Below are 18,140 nucleotides of genomic sequence, written 5' to 3'. Positions count from 1 at the left end.
AAATGGGAAATAAATTAGCTTCTTCACACTTAACTAGCTCTCATTTGCATTTGCCGAGTGCGCAGACTGCAGCTCGGGAGCTCTCCCTCGGCACTAATCCTCAGGGCGAACGCAGACGGAGGTGGTGTGGACGAGGAGGAGGGTTAGGCGGTCGGATGAACCTGCTCTACCTCCCAGCAATGGGGTGGTCTGCAGTGTGTGACAAAGCCTGAGTCCAGCCACAGAGAGGCTTCGTTAATTACTCTGACCTGTTAGTGGCATCATGTGTTGTGTTGATTACTGCAGGCTGGGGCCCGTCCTCTTATTCTTACACTTTAACATACAGTGTGATTACTCTTACAGGGTTAGACTCATGTCTAAGATGGGACATGAGATAACCAAATAAATACACCCTCACTTGCTTCTTCAGAAGCTCCGCCCAGCAGTTTCATGGACTCCCAATGAGGAAGGGAAAACTCCCTAAAGCTGTGTTCAGGCCAAAAGTGAAGTTAATTTTAGCCTCAAGTTACAGATCATTACAAGATCATTCGTGTGTATTTGCATTGGTTTAACTCAACCCTCAAAAATCTCCAATAATGGAACAGATAGATAGAAACAAATAGCAGACGTGTCTGGATTAATAACATGACCTAGAGGCCCACACAGTCTGGTAAATTCCACCACCTTCTCCAGGTACTATATGTCTGGATTAACTTTCCTTTCTCTTCAGCTACTCGAGACTAACCAGTGCTCAGGTTCCTTATTGCCTTATTGCTGCTCCGGTAACTTCAGGGTTAACTTCGAGTTTTCAGTACTAAGAAGGTGGTTCACTTCTTATGCTTCTTAACTTATGCTGAACACCTAACCTGCTCCAGAGCAGGTTATGTTGGACATAAGAAATCACCTGAACTCATCACCACCTACTGACCAATCAGGTCTCTTGATTCAGGAGCTCTGTGAGCAGATCGTGAGAGGGAGGAGGGAGAGAGAGCGGTCAAACACTTCCACTTTACCGTCTGATTTTATGAAATATATTCATGAAAGATATTCATCGAGCTTTACTGATATACATCTACAACAGAGACTGATAAAAACACAAATGACAGTAAGCTTTAAATTGTGGTTTTGTATTTATTTTTATTTGCTCCACAAAAATACATCTAATGTTACACATGAGTGTTGTAATTATTATCTGGTGCTCTGATGATGGAGCAATGATATTATTATATTTGCACATTTACACAGTCTGTATTTATTTTAGTATTTGTCCTTCCTGCATTCAGCAGCTGCAGCTGAGGGAACTTTAGTCTTGATTATGTGTAACTTCTTCATATCTTTGTAAAGTCATAGTTTGCTCTGAGTTTGTAAAATATGTCGATCAGCTGACGGCAGACTTTTCCGTGTTTAGATTGGTCATTTGCTCCCAACAACGTCCCTTTATGTGAACACGCTCATAGAAACCCTGGGTTGACTTATCGAGTTGAAACCAGCATCGTGTGACCGCTCAGCGCGATCTCCTTTGTCAGGTTAAGTGAAGCCAGATCAGGAAATGAGACCCCGGGTCTGTTGAACTCGCTTCGTAGAATAGGCCCCTGGATGTCATGATAGGCAGCATAGCTTTTTTAGCCTGTTTAGCTGTTCATGTTTTCTTGTTCTGTTTTTTACACGTTGTGTGGTTTATTTGTTGTTTTAATGGTCAACTTTACATCAGGCCGTGCAACAGCAGTTGAGAATAAACAAATGAATAAATAAATTAATGTCAAGGTGTCTCAAAAGTCCAGATAAAAGCTCATCCAGGATTTTGACACCAGGAAATGTTAACTAATTAACTGTCATCAGATAATAAAAAGTTTAGATTTCTTAATTCTGGTTGGTTCATGGAAATAATGACATCATCTGTTTTGTTTTTTGCAACGAGCCTGGCACACTTCAAACAAGTCAGAAGGACACAGATAAAACAAACCCAAAAGAAACAGAGAGTAAAGTATCTCAGTATGACACCATTGTTCATAGCAAGAAAGGGCCTTTAATTCATTCTTAAAGGAGCACTTCGCCCCTGGAAAAAGCCACTGTCAGTCAACCTGGTGTTCTCTGTAAAAGAAAGAAGCAATAATATTATAGATATATATAATATAGAATTTGGCGCCATAGCTGTTGAGAAAGTTGTACAAGCAGCTTGTGGTTTGGCCCAGTCTACATTCCTACAACACCCAGCATGCATTGTGCCCCTCCCTCTGAAAGGAGTGAAATACTACCAATTTCTCTGCAGGCAATGGCTCAGAGCGATAGAGAATCCGAAATACGACGAGAATATACCGGTGGATCACCTAAAAAATCTTCCGGTCTGTAGTCTACATTTTGAACCCGACAATTTTGAACAAGACGTGACATCAGAGGCGGGCGTCCTACATTGAGGAAGTGTAGTTTAGCGAGCTCCCTGGCCTCTGCCAGATGCTGTTTTACGTAGTCTGGCGGAGGTTTTCCAGGGCCCATTAGAGAAGTGGATAGCTGAGCCTTCATGGATGTACTGTGTGTTTGACATCATCGCTTCATGTCTGAGAGGGGGCGACTGCATGGCTGTGTAAGCCTCCATTAGACACTCATCATGACATGGTTATTTCTGACCAGCATGACTCAAGAATTGTATTTTTTTTTTTTGTATTTTTTGTATTTTTTTGGCTTTTTGCATTTAGTAAAAGGACAGCTGAAGAGAGAGTGGGAGTCAAGCTTGCAATCAGTGCTCTAGCACCCCAAGTTTTTTTTTATATTCATAAAAAGCTTATTTTTTTGTCAGAAATGTGTATGGTCACGTCCTCATTGCAATTGTGGGTTATCAAAATCAGTATAGTCTATAGTCTGGTACCACAAGCGGACTCTTTGTAAGTCTGCAGAGGGTCTGCTTAAGGAACCCTGGACTGGCTAAACTGTGGGTTTGAACAGCACTCAGCACTCACAGACTTCCCAGGAAGTCCTGACATTTGGATTCAGCCAAAGAGTTGTGACTTGAAACATTGATGTCTAATGTGATGAAGCCTCTGACCTGTTGGCTCTCCTGGTACGATGGTGGAGGAACACTCTGGGTGGCCATCATTGTCACTGCAGGTGCTGAGGACGCATGTTGCATCATGGGATAGCTTCACATTGAGACTGGTGAAGAAAAACACAGAGAGAAAAACATCATAAATCCAGTGCAAGAGGAGAGTAGATTCTATTACAGCAGCAGCCACCAGGTGCTGCTATGATTAAATAATAGGAGCTTGCTGCATCCCACTCTTCCCTGTAACACCTCTTTTCTCCCCCGTCTGCATTTACTCATTTATTTCTTTGCTCTATCTCTGCTCACTCAGATCTGTCGGCTCTAACAAAGCAGATAGAAAACCCCTTTACAGAAAGACTTCACACACCGGCAGGTTCATAATAACACTGAAAACAATCCCGACTACTTGTTTACCAATTACAGACCGCCATGCTTGTTTACTAATTACAGTACAGTCGGCTTTAAAGCGACGTCGTGGCGCTTGCTGGAGTCACCTTGGTCGTCTCTATGTGTGTTTGCTGCTACTGCTGCTGCTGTTGTTGTTTCTGTGCAAGCAAGCCAATCAAGAGGGCTAATTAGGGCTCTTGTTGGTGGGCTAATTGCTATTGGCCGAGACCCCACAGGGCTGAGGGGCCGTACCCTGCGGAACGCCGCTGTAACCGTCGCCCCCACCCCCACATGAAGGAGCTAATTGGTTCAGGGCTACGTTGCACACACAAACACACTTAGACACACACATAGACCCCCTACCATCAGCCCAACTTACTATAGGCGAGCACAGCAGGGGCTCCATCCTGAAGCTACATATAACCTATGTGAACACGCTGCATGAAAATGTCCTCTAAATTAACAGTTTGACCTGAGGGGGGGAGAGGGTGTTTAGATTAATGTGAGGGTAAACTTTATAAACCTTTGTTAAGTGTTCTGCTTTAAAACTATTAAACATACACGAGAACACACTCATAAACACACATTCACACACAGTATTCCCTCTTTTCTCGGATTCTTTCGTCACTCTGAAACTTTTCTTCCATCACCGTATTTTGTTTTGTATTGTCTTACACTTGTATTGTTGTCACATTACTGCACAACTAATACATAAAAAACAATTATAAAACATTAATGTTCGCCCTAATATCATAAATGAATGTACATTAACAATACAAAGTTAATTTTAATGCTTAAAACACTGTCCGCCAGACCCACACATCTTCAAAGTGTAAACGCTGGCTGAATAGCCTGAGCCACTGGACTTATTGGACCAAAGCCTCATAATGCCACATATAGCCTTGTGTGGTCATGAAAGGCAGGCAGCAATTACAGTGCACTTGGACTGAATGGTATTGACCTGCAGGGAAACGCCTGATAATCAGCGAGTGAAATGGAACTGTAACATCTGAGCAACATCTGGTTGCAACATTCGTTCAGAGTTAACGCCTCAGGAAATATAAATGTGCAGTAATTCCACCTGACCACTAATGCTGAAGACTTTGAGGTGATGGCCTGATGAAAATCAAAGTTTTGAAATGAAATGAATGAAAGTACACGTGTGTAAATGAACAAGAGAGACACACTAAAGCCGGAGTTATATTTGCTTAACTACGCATTCGTGTGTGCATGATGGCTGCCCCGTGTGCCCTGCATCTGTTTGGAGTGTTGGCTGCGCACATCCTCTTAAGTGAATGCTATGCATACTCAAGATGCAGTATGCACATGAACCGTAGGGGCAGCATAGAGGCAGAGGGGATGGTGCTGACGGTGACAGCAGCAGGGACAACAATGGCAGGAAGTTCTGAAGACAAGCTGATAGATCAAGTCCACATTTATCCACATCTGTACGATGTGTCATTGCCACTGCATAGAGACAAACATGCCTGTCAAACAGCTGGAGACAGATAAGTTCCATTTTAGAGTCCACGTGGAAACCTGCAAAACTAAATGGAAACAAGTCCGAGACCATTACATCCGTGCACAGAGGAACATGCTGGAGAAACGAAGTGGGGACATGATAGTAACCTCCTCGAGTGTCGCCTGGTGTCAGCATGTCCCGCACATACAGTAGGTGCATGTGGCCTGAGCTCTCTGGTCTGCCCTTTAGATGTATCCTCCAGTAACACACATAGTGCACAGCAAAGTATGTAAACAATAACATTCATGACGCAGCCAGTTGTGCACACGAAGTTCACTTGCAAGTTCAAAATTCAAAGCAAGTATATCTCCTGCCATGTTCTCACAAACAGTCACGAAGACGATGACCCAACGCTTAAAATTTGACGGTCTATGCACACCTCCAGTCTCATTTCTGGACGTTGTCCTCCACCCTCATGTTTTTATTTGCCATTGAAGTCTTGTGAAGTTGTATGAAGTGTGCTTCGGGTGGTGATGGATTGCCAAGGTTTAATTCCATTGTGGAACCAATAGTCATTGTGGACTTTTTTTAAGTTGCGTAACATATGCATGTTAGCTACATAACTACATAAAATTGTTTACATTTATTTAAACCCAAACAAATGTGTTCCTCAGCATCACAAAGTCTTTTAGGTACCTTATCCTAACTAACTGCAAACGTATTACAGCTGCAACCTTGTGTCATAAAAAGTTAAATGTTTCTCACCTTGCTTTATTTTGAATGTCTATCTGGACACTGCTTATTTATTATTAGCACTTTATTTTGAAAATTTTACTGTTGCATTTATCGCTAACTCGACTGCACGAGGGGTTCCTAGATCAACATATTTTGAGGTGTAGAGGCACGGACTAAACATGTGAGTCTGGATATTACAGGAACATTAATGATGTATTTAATTTGGGTGAGAATGAACACTATTGTTGCAGTATTATGCAGCACTGCTGTGCTATAAACCCCTGCTGCATGTGCCTTCTATAGTCTCACACATCTGTTTGGTAAGTCCTGCACTTCTCCCCTTTGGCGCCGTTCCTGCTACCAAACAGGAAATAATGCTAACATTTAATCCCTCTCCTCAGAATCAGGACAATTCATGACAGACTTTACCCCACCAGAGAGCGCATCTCTTACTAAGACCCAGACCCTACTGTACCATTCCCACATGGAAAGGCAAAGTCAGAAACAAGACAACTGGCTGAGACCCTCCTCATACAAACTGGCGTCTGAATGCAGCGCTGCTGCCAACATTTTGATGTTAAATGCTGGTTTAGTTCCATTGACGAGCTCTAATTTGGGGTTTTAGCAGCAAATCTGCATGTTCTATCATGTCACACTGTGCTTGTGTGTGCTCTGTATGCATGATTGTGTGTGTGCATGTGTGTGTGTGTATTCAGTGTAGCATTATATGAGCGTGACTGTTTGTGTGCCTTGTGTACGTCTCTGCGAGTCACTCTGTGTACTGATTGCGTCTTCTGGTTTCTGTTCTCATTCCAACTGGTATCAGCTGAGAGGCATCTTCTCTGTTATCAGGCCTCATTTTAATTGCAAATGCACCGAGCGTGTTAGTGATTAAATGGAAAATTGCACATTAATTGATGAGACTGAAGATAAAGCAATTCCAATTACTGCACAGTATTTTAGGCGGCCTCTCAAGTTTCGCCATCCCTCGAAGGAACAAGTCACCCAACACAAAAATTTGAGCGGGCAATCGTGCATCCATAAACACACACATACAGAGGCATCACGTGTGCACAAACACTCAGATACCAGGGCTGCTGAAGCGTGAATGTACCTACAAGAACAATGAAAAAACACCAACAAGCAGGACATTTAATTTCAACAGTAAAATCAATCACACACAAAAACCTTTCAAAGTACAAAACTCTTCCAAAATGAGGCGACAAAACTGTCAGGCAACTCTTCTCTCTGAACTCACCCAAGGTGTGCGGTTACACAATAAGTCGTAAAATTCATTCTGGGGACAAATGACATGTTTGTTCCTCAACAAAGGCCTTTGAATTATTACAGAGTTCATAATGCATATCAATTGAAAAGTGCCTGTAGTCGCAATCAAAATTCAAAAGCAAGCACAAAATGGAAAATGAGAAGTAGGCATAAAATTATTCCAACAAACATCAAAGGGTTTTTGTGAATTTGGATTGGAGGCAGTCGCACCCTTTCATCGGATCCTGTGCGGAAAGAAACACTTTTCAGCTTTCAATTTCCAACAATTCTCAGGAACAGGGTGAGTCTCTATTGTCCTGATGTAAGGTTAGTCAGTGGCAAAGCTGCAGCATTGAAATGGAAATCCCTATCTGGTCACATGTGATGAGATCACTGCCGCCGGCCTCCACACCTCAACCATGTCCAAAGCTTTTCCTCGTCTGCTTTGGTTTGAAGGTGAGTTTATTGTAAATGGTCGGACTTCTAATAAATGTAGAATGTGAAGACGAAAACTGATCCTCCGTGCGATTTAAACACAGCAGCAGCATTGGGGAGAAGACTTCTAGCACTCCAGACTGTGACCTGGCAGGGGTTTAGAACCAGTTCATTAAAAGCAAACTTGTGATAGACAAAGAAGTGAGTTTCCAGCGTTGAACTATCAACACTTCTCACTGCAAAATCAGTCTAGCGGAGGTGACAGAGCTGATGGAGACACATTTTGCAGAGCACAGGTAGATGCAGTCGTCACGTCAAACTGAAAATAAACATGTGGTGAGTTGGTTGTTTGATGCGTCTGAGCTGTGATGTTGTGATTTTTTTATAGCGCTCTTGAGCACAGCTGAACTCGCTCTCCTTCCAATCCAAGGAGGGCTCCTGATTGGAGTGGAGAGGATGCAGAATGATGAGTGTTTACAACCCCGCATGCTAGAATGAACACCTGAATAAAAAAGGAGAGTCCGCTCTGTGAGGCTGTGCTCGGGCACAGTGGTGCTTTGAGCTAAATGTTAATGCCTGCATGCAAACATGCTCAGAATGATGAAGCTAACATGCTAGTTTTTCAGACAAAGACTGTATTTAAGAAGTGGACGTAGCCTCTTGGTTTCAAAAGTGAAGCCAATGCAGACGTGCCTTAAAAGGGGCCATATCTTTTATATGAATAATCTCATATTTTGCATGGGCTTCAAATTTTTGGGGGTTTATTGTTCACAGTGAAAAAGTGAAAAGTGCATACGTACGCTATGCAATCAATTTTCTATTAGCGCTAACGTGTTTTTGAATCACGTTGCTAAATTTTGTTTCTTTTTAAAACTACATATTTTAATTTAATTATTTTTCGGAGCCTTTCCTTCCTCCTGAAACAAACAAGCTGTTTTGCCATTCAAAGGTCAGACCTTGGCCACGACTGGCTGACAGTATTTGGAGTGACCGCATTGCTCCTCCCCCACGTGGGATTGCACGTGGGGGAGCGGCCACACTTCACTGTCACTGCAAAGTTGTAGAAAAAATGGCTGCTCTTGGATCGGTTATTCGGCCATATATGTACGAGCCAGAATCACCAGGAGGTATCGGAATGGTAAGTTGAAATCTTGACGACGACTTGACTACAAGCTACTGCAAGAAGGCAGCTTGACGATTGACGATTGGTCGATTTCAGCGAGACCAAGGTTCTACGTAGAAACCTGCAGCTGTTCTTAACGGCCCATTTCAGATGTGACCTTTTTAAACATGTCGTTCTGAATGATGTAGTTTTCACTTTTTCACTGTGAACAATAAACACCCAAAAATGTGAAACCCAAAATATGAGAATATCCATTCAATAGATTTGGCCCCTTTAACAAATGCATGATGTGTTAAAAGTTATGAACATGTGACTCCAGGTTGGACACACGAGTGTGAACAATCTTGTATGTGGATGAGATGTTATGAACAGAGAGTAAAGCTCAGGCATCTGAACCCTGTGGATTCATTTGACCGTTATTTAAAAGTGAAACCAACATCTACAACTTAAAGTAAATCATGTTGATATTCATGTGTACATTTATTTACCTCACTGAGTATTGATCACCAACCAAGAGCTTCTTAGTGCATTCAGAATTCTTCATGTTATTTTGAAAACAACCAGTAAAAGCATCTAAAAATCACAGTCCATTTGCTTTCATTACCCACAGAAATGCTGCAGTCTGCAATCTGAAATAAAAACCCCAATCCCCACGATGCCAATTTCTAAAAAAGCAGAACAACAACAGTGCACTGGCTTATCTGACTTAACTAGTGATCAATTAGATCCGCTGCTGGAATCCTGAAGCTATCCAGAAATAATATCTCGTGCATATTCATGAAAAGAGAGACGGGCGATCACAGCTTTACACTCAAGGCTAGATTCAAATCTCCTAATGTTGAAACCGCGACAGATTGCAGCACTTTAAGCATTCTGATACCTCGTCTGATTTCACATATACGAAGGAGAGAACCATCTGATTCTCCTGTCTGTGCACTGAGGGAGCCCAGGAGATGTGATTTGCACATACAAACCTCATTTAATCTGTCCTGTCTGAGTTTGTTGGTTAAGAGGTTGACCTGCAAACGCAATGAATAACATTTGGAAGTGGGTATGTCACCTTGGTCAGATATTATGCATCTTGATGCCGTGCAAGAGAGGAAGATGAATAAATAAATCAGGTGTTTTTGAATATGAGTAGGATCTAATCATCGCCTTATTGTCAGGCCTGATTTACAATGCAAACACCGGCAGGCGAGGCCTTGATGGCGGCGAGTAAAATGGTGGAGGGAAGGGAGGAATGGTAATGAGATTGGGGCAGAGGGGGGAGGGGAGGGGGGAGGCTGTGTACACATTTGTGGTCGGACCCAACACAGAAATCGGAAAACACACAGAGCGCAAACAGCCCACAAACACAAGGGAATGGGCATGCATGCAAACACATGCATGTATATTAATGCACAAATGCCAACATTAAACACAGAGACAGCAAAGCTTCAACGTGTGTCATCCTGAGGGCAACATCACACACACCGTCTCACAAGCACACACACACACACACTGACACACACACTCAAAGGTGGAGTGCATACACAGCCGGAGGCGAAGATCGTCTCACCAGTGGTCTTAGGGCAACAAATCCCCTCCAGGCTAAAGCTAACTCCTCACATACTGCAGTCAGGACCCAGTCCACGCTCCCAGACCACCTCATTAACCCGAGCCAGCAGCCCTCCCTCCGCCCAGCCTCGCTACACCCTGCTCCACACCAGGCCACACTTACAATTCATGCTAGTATCATTTATTCATCCGCTCCTGTTGATTGGACTTATCCTCGCCCACAAGACTGATACAGCATGGATCTGAAGCCCGGTGAAGGACGTTTCTACATTGTTGTGGACATTGTTAGCTCAGGGTTCACAAAGATCACGGCTAAAGTGGCGCAGCACGTTGGACTGATTCGTCTCGAAGTTGAGGGAGAGAAGTTTGTGTGTGGTTTGATGTCCCTGCAGGGTTGTGGAAGCTCCTCAGTGTAACATTAATGCAAACAATGCAGCGAGGGATACAGAGCAAGATGAGCTGTTGTTGAAATGTAACACACAAAGAAAAGGTGAGTTCTTTGTTGCGCTAAGCCATGGCTGTTCTGATTCAGATGTTTGAAAGGTGCCTTCCCCATATTTTATTTGTGGTAGTAAAACAAACTCATATATATAAACAAAGCATAAACAAAGAGTTAGCAAACACACTGGTCTTCTGGACAAAGTTCACAAATTCCAATTTCTAGAGGTGCTTTCACACCCAAAGAATTTCCACATCGGAGAGCTCCCTGAAGTACAAAAAGAGAGAGAGCACAATCTTTACACACTCAATCAGACTCAACCCGATCGCAGAATACTTTTAGCAGTTTGAATACCTCCTTGTGCGTTTCCACAAGCATTTGTGAAATTGTGGTCAGCCAATATTTCTATCTGAGCCCTCATCTCGTCGCTCCAGCGTGTTTCCTCCACTCATCTTGCTGCCTGGCTGTCTCTGCAAGTGTCAACACCCGCTAACAACCCATAATGCACAGTGTTTTGGTTTACTTCCTGTATTAGATCTTACTTTTAGTCTGTTCATGTTCTCAGCTGTATTGAACCAGACCGTGGTTCATTTGGAAATGTACCGAGTCCCGTCTTTTCTGCTGGACCACGGCCCGGTGGTTTGGTCCGCACCAGAGTTCGAATGCATGTTCATACCTGTCCAAACGAGTAAAGTCTGAAAGTCCAGACAAAGGTGTCCACTTTGAATGCACCCTAAATCACAAAAGTACCAAGCAACTTTTGCCGACATTAGACCAAAAAATCTTTCAGTGTTGCAAAGACTTTTCCAGAACAAAAATAAAGAATATCAGAATAAACTCATGAGAGTTTTGCTTCTTGATCGTTCAGTTTAAGGTGGTCATAAAACTCGACCAGTCCGTCTTCAGTCAGTCTTTATGTCATCTTGACTTTCCTATAAAATCAAAATTGGGGAATGTTATTGTAATTTTCTATACTTGTCTCATCCAAATAGTGAAGTTTAATGACTTTAACCTTTTTAACAACTAATACCAGGAAGAAACAAACAGGGTACAAAAGTAAACATGGAGGAGACCCTGTGGAGGGCTGTTGTCACCGTGTCCACACTGAATGTGATGCCAAAGTTGGCCGCGTGCAGTTGGGACACAGTGTTAGCATAGCTGCAGTTAGCTTCGGTCAAGCTGGGGAGTTTGCACTAGGTAGGAAGAAAATGCCTTATTTGCAGCATGCTAGCTCGTAATGCTAACCCAGCCTAAATCACTGAGGCTATCGGAGTTAAGTGTTTAAAGAGCCATTTAAAGGGCTAAGGTATTTTATATTTAGCTATAAACTCATTGGAACGCTCAGAATTTGTTTTTGTCTTACACAGTTAAATCTGCAAAAGGCGAGTTCATACTTCAACTGTGAGGAAACTAATCAAAAGATGACAAAGAAGAGAAGATCTTGACTTTTTAATCTCTTTCAATGAAATGGATAACCAGCACCATCAACATAAAGCTCCTTCACACAGAGCACTGAGTCTGAAGACGTTTTCTCCTCCCCTTCACTGGGCTGACTTCAGTGAAAGGGTTCCTCTGACTCGTCCTTATCAATTTCCAATGACATTTTATGCTTGAATTTAAATCTTTAACCTTTCCAGTTGATTCTCTCACACAGAACTTCTTAATGAACGTCCTTCACATATTCAAATGTGGCCCACAGCCATAATGAAGACACAAGGATTTCCCTGGGGTCTGAGCGTTTGCAGGATTCATGGCTTCCCTTCTAACTGCTGACAATGCCGTCAGGGCTCCAATCTGACTGCGATTCTTGTTTTCTTTGTATTTATGCAAATGCTTGTTTGGATGTAACAGATTCTGGTTTGATTGTGTTCCTTCCTGCTTTTAAAATTGAGATTAAAGTCTCGCGTAAAATGGATAGTGGTAAAACTACAGTACAGTGGAACATTTCTGTAATTCCCCAAGGACAGGTGGTTTGCATGCAAATAACCTCATTAGCATAGCTGAAAGCCCTTTTTATAATGAGGTGAGTTTTTTTTTTCTGAAGAGGCTAAACATTTAAGACAAAGATGAAGAGAATATTCTGGCTGCAGGTAAATGATTGTACCCTCTTTAATCATCTGTATCAAGAGGTACCTGATTTGTAACCTTATTACTCGACCAAAAGAAGTGAGAAAGAAAGAAGTGACACAAAGTTCATCACGCTTCTTAAATTAAGTCTTTGGTGAAACTAATAAACCCCCCAAAAATGTGAAATTTCAATACTTTCGGCATTTTATATTTCAACAGGTTTTTGGCAATACAGTGATGCTACATGTAACCCTCTGCACACCTAGCATTGATTACTATGATACATTTTTTTCTATGATACAAGTGTTAAAAGAAAGTCTCTGATCATAAAATAATGACTTTTTCCTTTATTTATGAGTCTTTGATTCTGTAAACATGTTGCGATAAGAGGTTTTTGCACTAACATTAATAACCACTCAAATGTACAGTCCATATAGTATTGGGCATAAAAGTTTAGATGATACTGTTTCAAACAGCACAATAAAAAACAAACACATTTTTAACTAAAATTGTAACTGGAATCTAAATTACAATATATTTCCTGGTTATAAAGTGGCACAATTGATGAATGACTCTGTAAGGGCCTGTGTCCACTGACGGCAGTTTTTGTGCTGGCATCGCTTATTGTCTATACAAAACCAGTGCAGTTCAGCGTTTTCAGCGCTCAACATCCTCAGCACAACAACACCCTTGGTGTCAGCTGTTTCTTGTGGCTGCGTTCTCAGCACACTTTTGGAATTCAGCTGCACTAGTCAATTTCACTTCTCCCTCATCGACCAATCAAAATCAAGAAGGGGCAGGACTTCAAGGATATCAACTTTGTCAACAACAAAGGTGGAGGAGAAGGGTGTCGTTTCGTTTTTTCAAGGGTACAATTTCCCGGTCTAGAGCTGCTGCTAACGCCAGGACACGATTCCTTTACATTGATTTTATGTTTTCTTTGTAAAATGTCCTAAAATAAAAGCAAATACTGAGCACACAGAGCGATTTAAAACAGAAGATTACTGTCGAGGGAAGCGGAAGTGCCGCCAGACAACATTGATAACCTAGCAACAGTGAGCGCCGACGAGAAGCGCTCTGAAATTGAGGTTGTGGGCGCTGCCAGCACAAAAAACAGCGTTAGTGGCCCTAAAGGGGTCTTACGCTCATTGAAGCCCAATGTTGTGTTTTGCACTGAACACCTTTGAATCATGTGTTTTTTACTTTTCTTATTTAGTCATTAAAGTTTCCAATCACTAAACATCTTTACAAAAATGTAACTACCGGTAAAATACTTGTTCAGAAAAAGGTTAAAATTGTTGCAAAGACAGAGCAGGGGTGTTAGTGGGAGGCAGCCATGTGTGGTACGTCTTACAGTATTAGTGTGTGCTGTTGGGATACGTAGTGTTTGTCTGCGCTCAGTCAGGAAATGACTGACAGTGGTTCCTTGTTGTTTTGCTAGAATCAGTCGTTTTCCTTTATAATGCGTTTGATGTTTTAATGGTTGTTTGGATCACACAGTGTTTCTAGTGAGTGGACGGTCGCATATCGAGGCTGCATCCTCTTAGATATGGCACAGGATAAGACTGGATAATGAATAGAAGGTGGGCGAATAAAGGGGAACACATACAGCATACGAGGCATGTCTATTAAATATTGTGCTGTAGGATATTGGTAAATATGATGCATACATTTCAACTCACAAATGAAATCGGGTTATATAAGATGGAATGTATTATTGATAACTGTCACATGATTATTATTAATCAGTATGATCAACATACTGTAAAGTAAAATGCAGAATCATCAGAGCTTCCTATTGGTTCCAGCTCAAGCAGAGTGGAGGTTGACTCCCTCCCAGCAGGCTGCAGCACGCTCCTCAGCCCTCCTACATAAAAACATTATTATAAGAACACAGACACGCTCCACTACAGACACGATGCACATGCTACAAACACGGTGTGTGTGGCGACCAAACGCTGGTCAGACCTGCTTCAGTGAACTTATTTAGTTTCAGCTCTGTTGTGGATACATTCACACATTGGTGCTGCATCATTTCCTAAAACAAACACACACTCATACAAGGGAACACACACTCACACTCCTGGGAAGCAGGTGGGTGGGGTGGGTGGAGAGTGCCAACATTGCACTCCCCTCCACCAACAAAAATAGCAACTGCAGCAGCGTATGTATGTTGTACTCAGAGATGCAGGGACGAAAATATGTCTAGAAGAACGTGGATCTATAGCCATATTTCTGTTGTCCAAAAGCTATTAAACCCACGGAGATGAACCACACTGGAGGATATGTTTCTTAATTATTATAAACATGGGCACTATAGTTTAAACTCACATGAACCAACATGCTGCTGTTACTATCAGCTCTGTGAGGCTGAACACAGTGAACAACGGTAGGCTAACAATGCTAACATTACAATATTTAGCAGATCATGTTTGCCACACAACATATTAGTTTAGCATGTTAGCATGCTAACATTTGGTCATAGCTGCTAAACATAAAGCACAGCTCAGGATGACAGGATGGCATCAGTTTTGCATGTAAAGAAGAACAAGAACATTTTCACCTGGCAAGAGCAAAAATGCATGTACATGCTATTATCTCTGTTCTTTATAATAAAGCAGAATATTTAACTTATTGTCCTGCTTTACACCATTAGAAGAAATACTAAGGGTAAACTATGACCGTGACATTGATTCTGTGTTAAGTCTGTGGTATGCCAGCCTGCGGCACTCTCACATGCAGCCACGACAGGAGATGTTACATGCAGCTTCACCTTTAAAGATTACTTATTAACATGATCAAGTGAGGGATATGACGGTTTCTTTGTGGAAAAAAACAAACAAATGTGAGTCTCCTGTAGTGGAATTGATATCATGCCTACTCCTATTGTTGTGGCCAAAAACTGCCATACCGCAGACATCTTGCACCCTTCTTCATGTTTGACGGAAGAGGCGTTGTACAAAAGGTCACGTGTGTGATCAATAACGTTTCTGAGGGCATCTGGATGCAACATCCCCCTGAAATGATGCATAACCCATACATTCCTCTGTAGCTCACTGGCTGAGCAGTCATTACCTCGCATCCCTTTACAAAAACAAGCTAATGCCGTGTTGGCAGTGAGGCAAACACTCCGGGCATCGGAGTGTTTACTACACCTTCTACGGAGACATCAGTGTTCGCTGACGGACTCTTGTTATCATGTGTGCGTCCATGAATATGTAAGTTAGTTTTACACTGATGTTTATGTTACACTCTGTTAGCGTCGGCTGTGGGTGCGAGTGAATTTTCGGCGTGTTTGATGTTGTTAAGTCTGGTAAAATGACGTGAGCTAACAGTTAGGTAGTTAAGAGCTATGAAAGTTGTTTAACTTTATTTGTATATTGTTGATAACGTTGCACAGGCAGTGCGCGCACACTGGCGCAGAGTTAATATCGTGGCATTACATCAAGCTTTTCTAGGGAATCATCAAGCATTTAGGCAGAATTAAAGCATTGTTTTACCAGTGGAATATATCAGCAGAAAAATGACATATCTGCCGAAGCTGATATGCTTTTGAGGAAGTCGGGAAATCTGAACGCTGACGGCTTTCATGACACTGCGTCAAGAGAATGTATCTCAAGTTGAATTTTAGATCTAAAACAGATTGTTAGCTGTTAGCATGCAGATGCCTGTTTATAGAGATTAATAAGAAGAAATCGTCGTCAGATGTCGCCGATGGGAGCCGGGATGGCATTATGGCCGATTACGCTCCGCCTGCTTTTGCTCTCCACACGGACTGTTTTTCCTGCATACGCCGCAGCCTGCTGATACGTGATAGGTCAGTATTACTCGAACTACAAGCGCAGTTCAAACGGAAACACTTGCCATCCCTAAAATCCACGTCACTACCTACAGATTCTACATTTCTATGTTCTATATTTATTTGTAGAATATGTAAATAGAGATTAAAGGCTCACTAAAGTGATTAATCAGCAGAAGATGCAAAATGGAACAAATTTCCAACATCCAACAGTTGGACCAAAAGTCATGAGTTCAACAAAGACTGGATTCATCATTTTGGAAACACAAAAGCCTTTTGTTTTGTGCCAATCTGTCCAGTAAAGTGGTACACCAACTGTCAGAGCTAAAACTGAAACAGAGCCACAGAAGAAGCTCAAAGTCATTAAGTACTGAGAGGCGGACTAACATGTTGATTTTCGTCTTTTTATGAGAAAATGTCGGACATCTCCTTTAAGTCTGGAGATAAAAGATGAACTTACAGGTCTGGTTTCTATAGAACAGCTGGGTTATACAGTTTCATTAATTATGTCTTTATTAAAAGTGTCATTGTCATCAACATTATGATTAAAAAAAACACAAACAGGTGAGAAAGTAACTGGCTGTTTTATGAAAGCCATCCTGTTTCTCTGCCAGAGACAGAAACAATGTTTGAGTATGAAGTAAGTACACATACACATCCCACGTGCACCTTGTGATCCATTCAGCTGTGTTCTGTCTAATCCAGGAATAGCAGCTGAGTATTTTGATGTTGAAAGGTGTTGCGAGGCTGAGTGTCTGTGGCCTGCGGTCCACACACACACACACACACACACACACACACACTAAGGAGGAGCATTTCCACTGCTAAGCTGATAACCATCAGAACACTGAAGGCAGAAAAATTCAGGCTGAAATTGGAACGGCCGAGCTCGTGGAGAGGAAATGTAATCTACAAGTTTCCCACTGAATCCTTTCCAGACACTTTGCTCTGCTCCTCTTTCCATCACACACACACACACACAAGCACTCGAGACCTCCTCCTCCGCTGTCATGTTTGCTGGCACATACATTGTGCAGCTTATCGGCCGTTTCATCTGCGAGGTTCCTTTTTTTAAAAAGGACACCTCCTTATCAGAGTGAGTGAGAGCCGTCCGTGTCACTCCTGAACAACTTCAGCAACTGTTGATGCAACGTGACTGACAACTACAGGCACAGGTTACAGGAGACTTAAGGTTTTAACTCTATAACAACATACCACTTCCATTTAGTCAGATACAGCAGGTTGGTTAGCGGTACTACCCTTCAAGTATGTGATGTTGTTTGTACTAATCAAGTGTGAGTTTTGAACATGCAGTGGTCAACTAATAAATAAGCAGTGTTTGGGAAGAGTTTCAAAATAAAGCTTACAAAAAAGGAGATTGAGAGGAGGTTGCTTTAAATATTGCAGGAACAGAAAATAAATGTGAACCTTGTGTTGATTCACCTGGTGTCTTTTGTGACTTGGCTGACACACTCATGAAAAACAATAAGCCATAATGTTGCTAAATGGCACTTTTTTTGGCCTTTTGCCTTTATTTGATAGGACAGCTGAAAAGAGTGGGCGATGACATGCACCAAATGATTGGCAAACCAGGAGTCGAACTGGCGATCAGTGCGTCAAGGGCTGTAGCCTCTGTACATGAGGCACCTGCTCTACCAACTGAGCTAAACCAGCGCCAAAGCAAATAGCAAACTCCACATTCATTTCTGCTGACTTGTAATAAAAAATAGGGTTGACACGGATGCTTTGCCAGACCTTGCTTTTCTCTTCTAATTTGTAAGTTTTATTTGACTACCATAACTCATAAAGGTGCTAGCATTTAGTATGCTTAAGCCGCGTGGAACTTGAAAATAG

At 42.1% G+C, this 18,140-nt stretch overlaps 1 protein-coding gene across 1 annotated transcript in view; it reads right to left on the bottom strand.

Annotated features, from left to right (window-relative positions):
* The window catches only part of LOC138602911 (homeobox protein PKNOX2-like), a 122,333-nt gene that overhangs the window by 40,280 nt on the left and 63,913 nt on the right, over positions 1–18,140 (bottom strand). The window contains exon 3 of the mRNA XM_069674540.1: positions 3,020–3,126. Within this exon, the coding sequence (XP_069530641.1) occupies positions 3,020–3,106 (87 nt within the window). The 5' untranslated portion in view covers positions 3,107–3,126. The remainder of the gene's footprint in view (positions 1–3,019; positions 3,127–18,140) is intronic.

The sequence above is a fragment of the Semicossyphus pulcher genome, unplaced genomic scaffold (assembly GCF_022749685.1).
Source record: "Semicossyphus pulcher isolate SPU_LCO1_2020_fin unplaced genomic scaffold, fSemPul1.0.p SCAF_10, whole genome shotgun sequence".
Taxonomy (NCBI): domain Eukaryota; kingdom Metazoa; phylum Chordata; class Actinopteri; order Labriformes; family Labridae; genus Semicossyphus; species Semicossyphus pulcher.
Note: the sequence above shows the minus strand (reverse complement) of the source record. Positions and strands in the feature narration are given on the sequence as shown.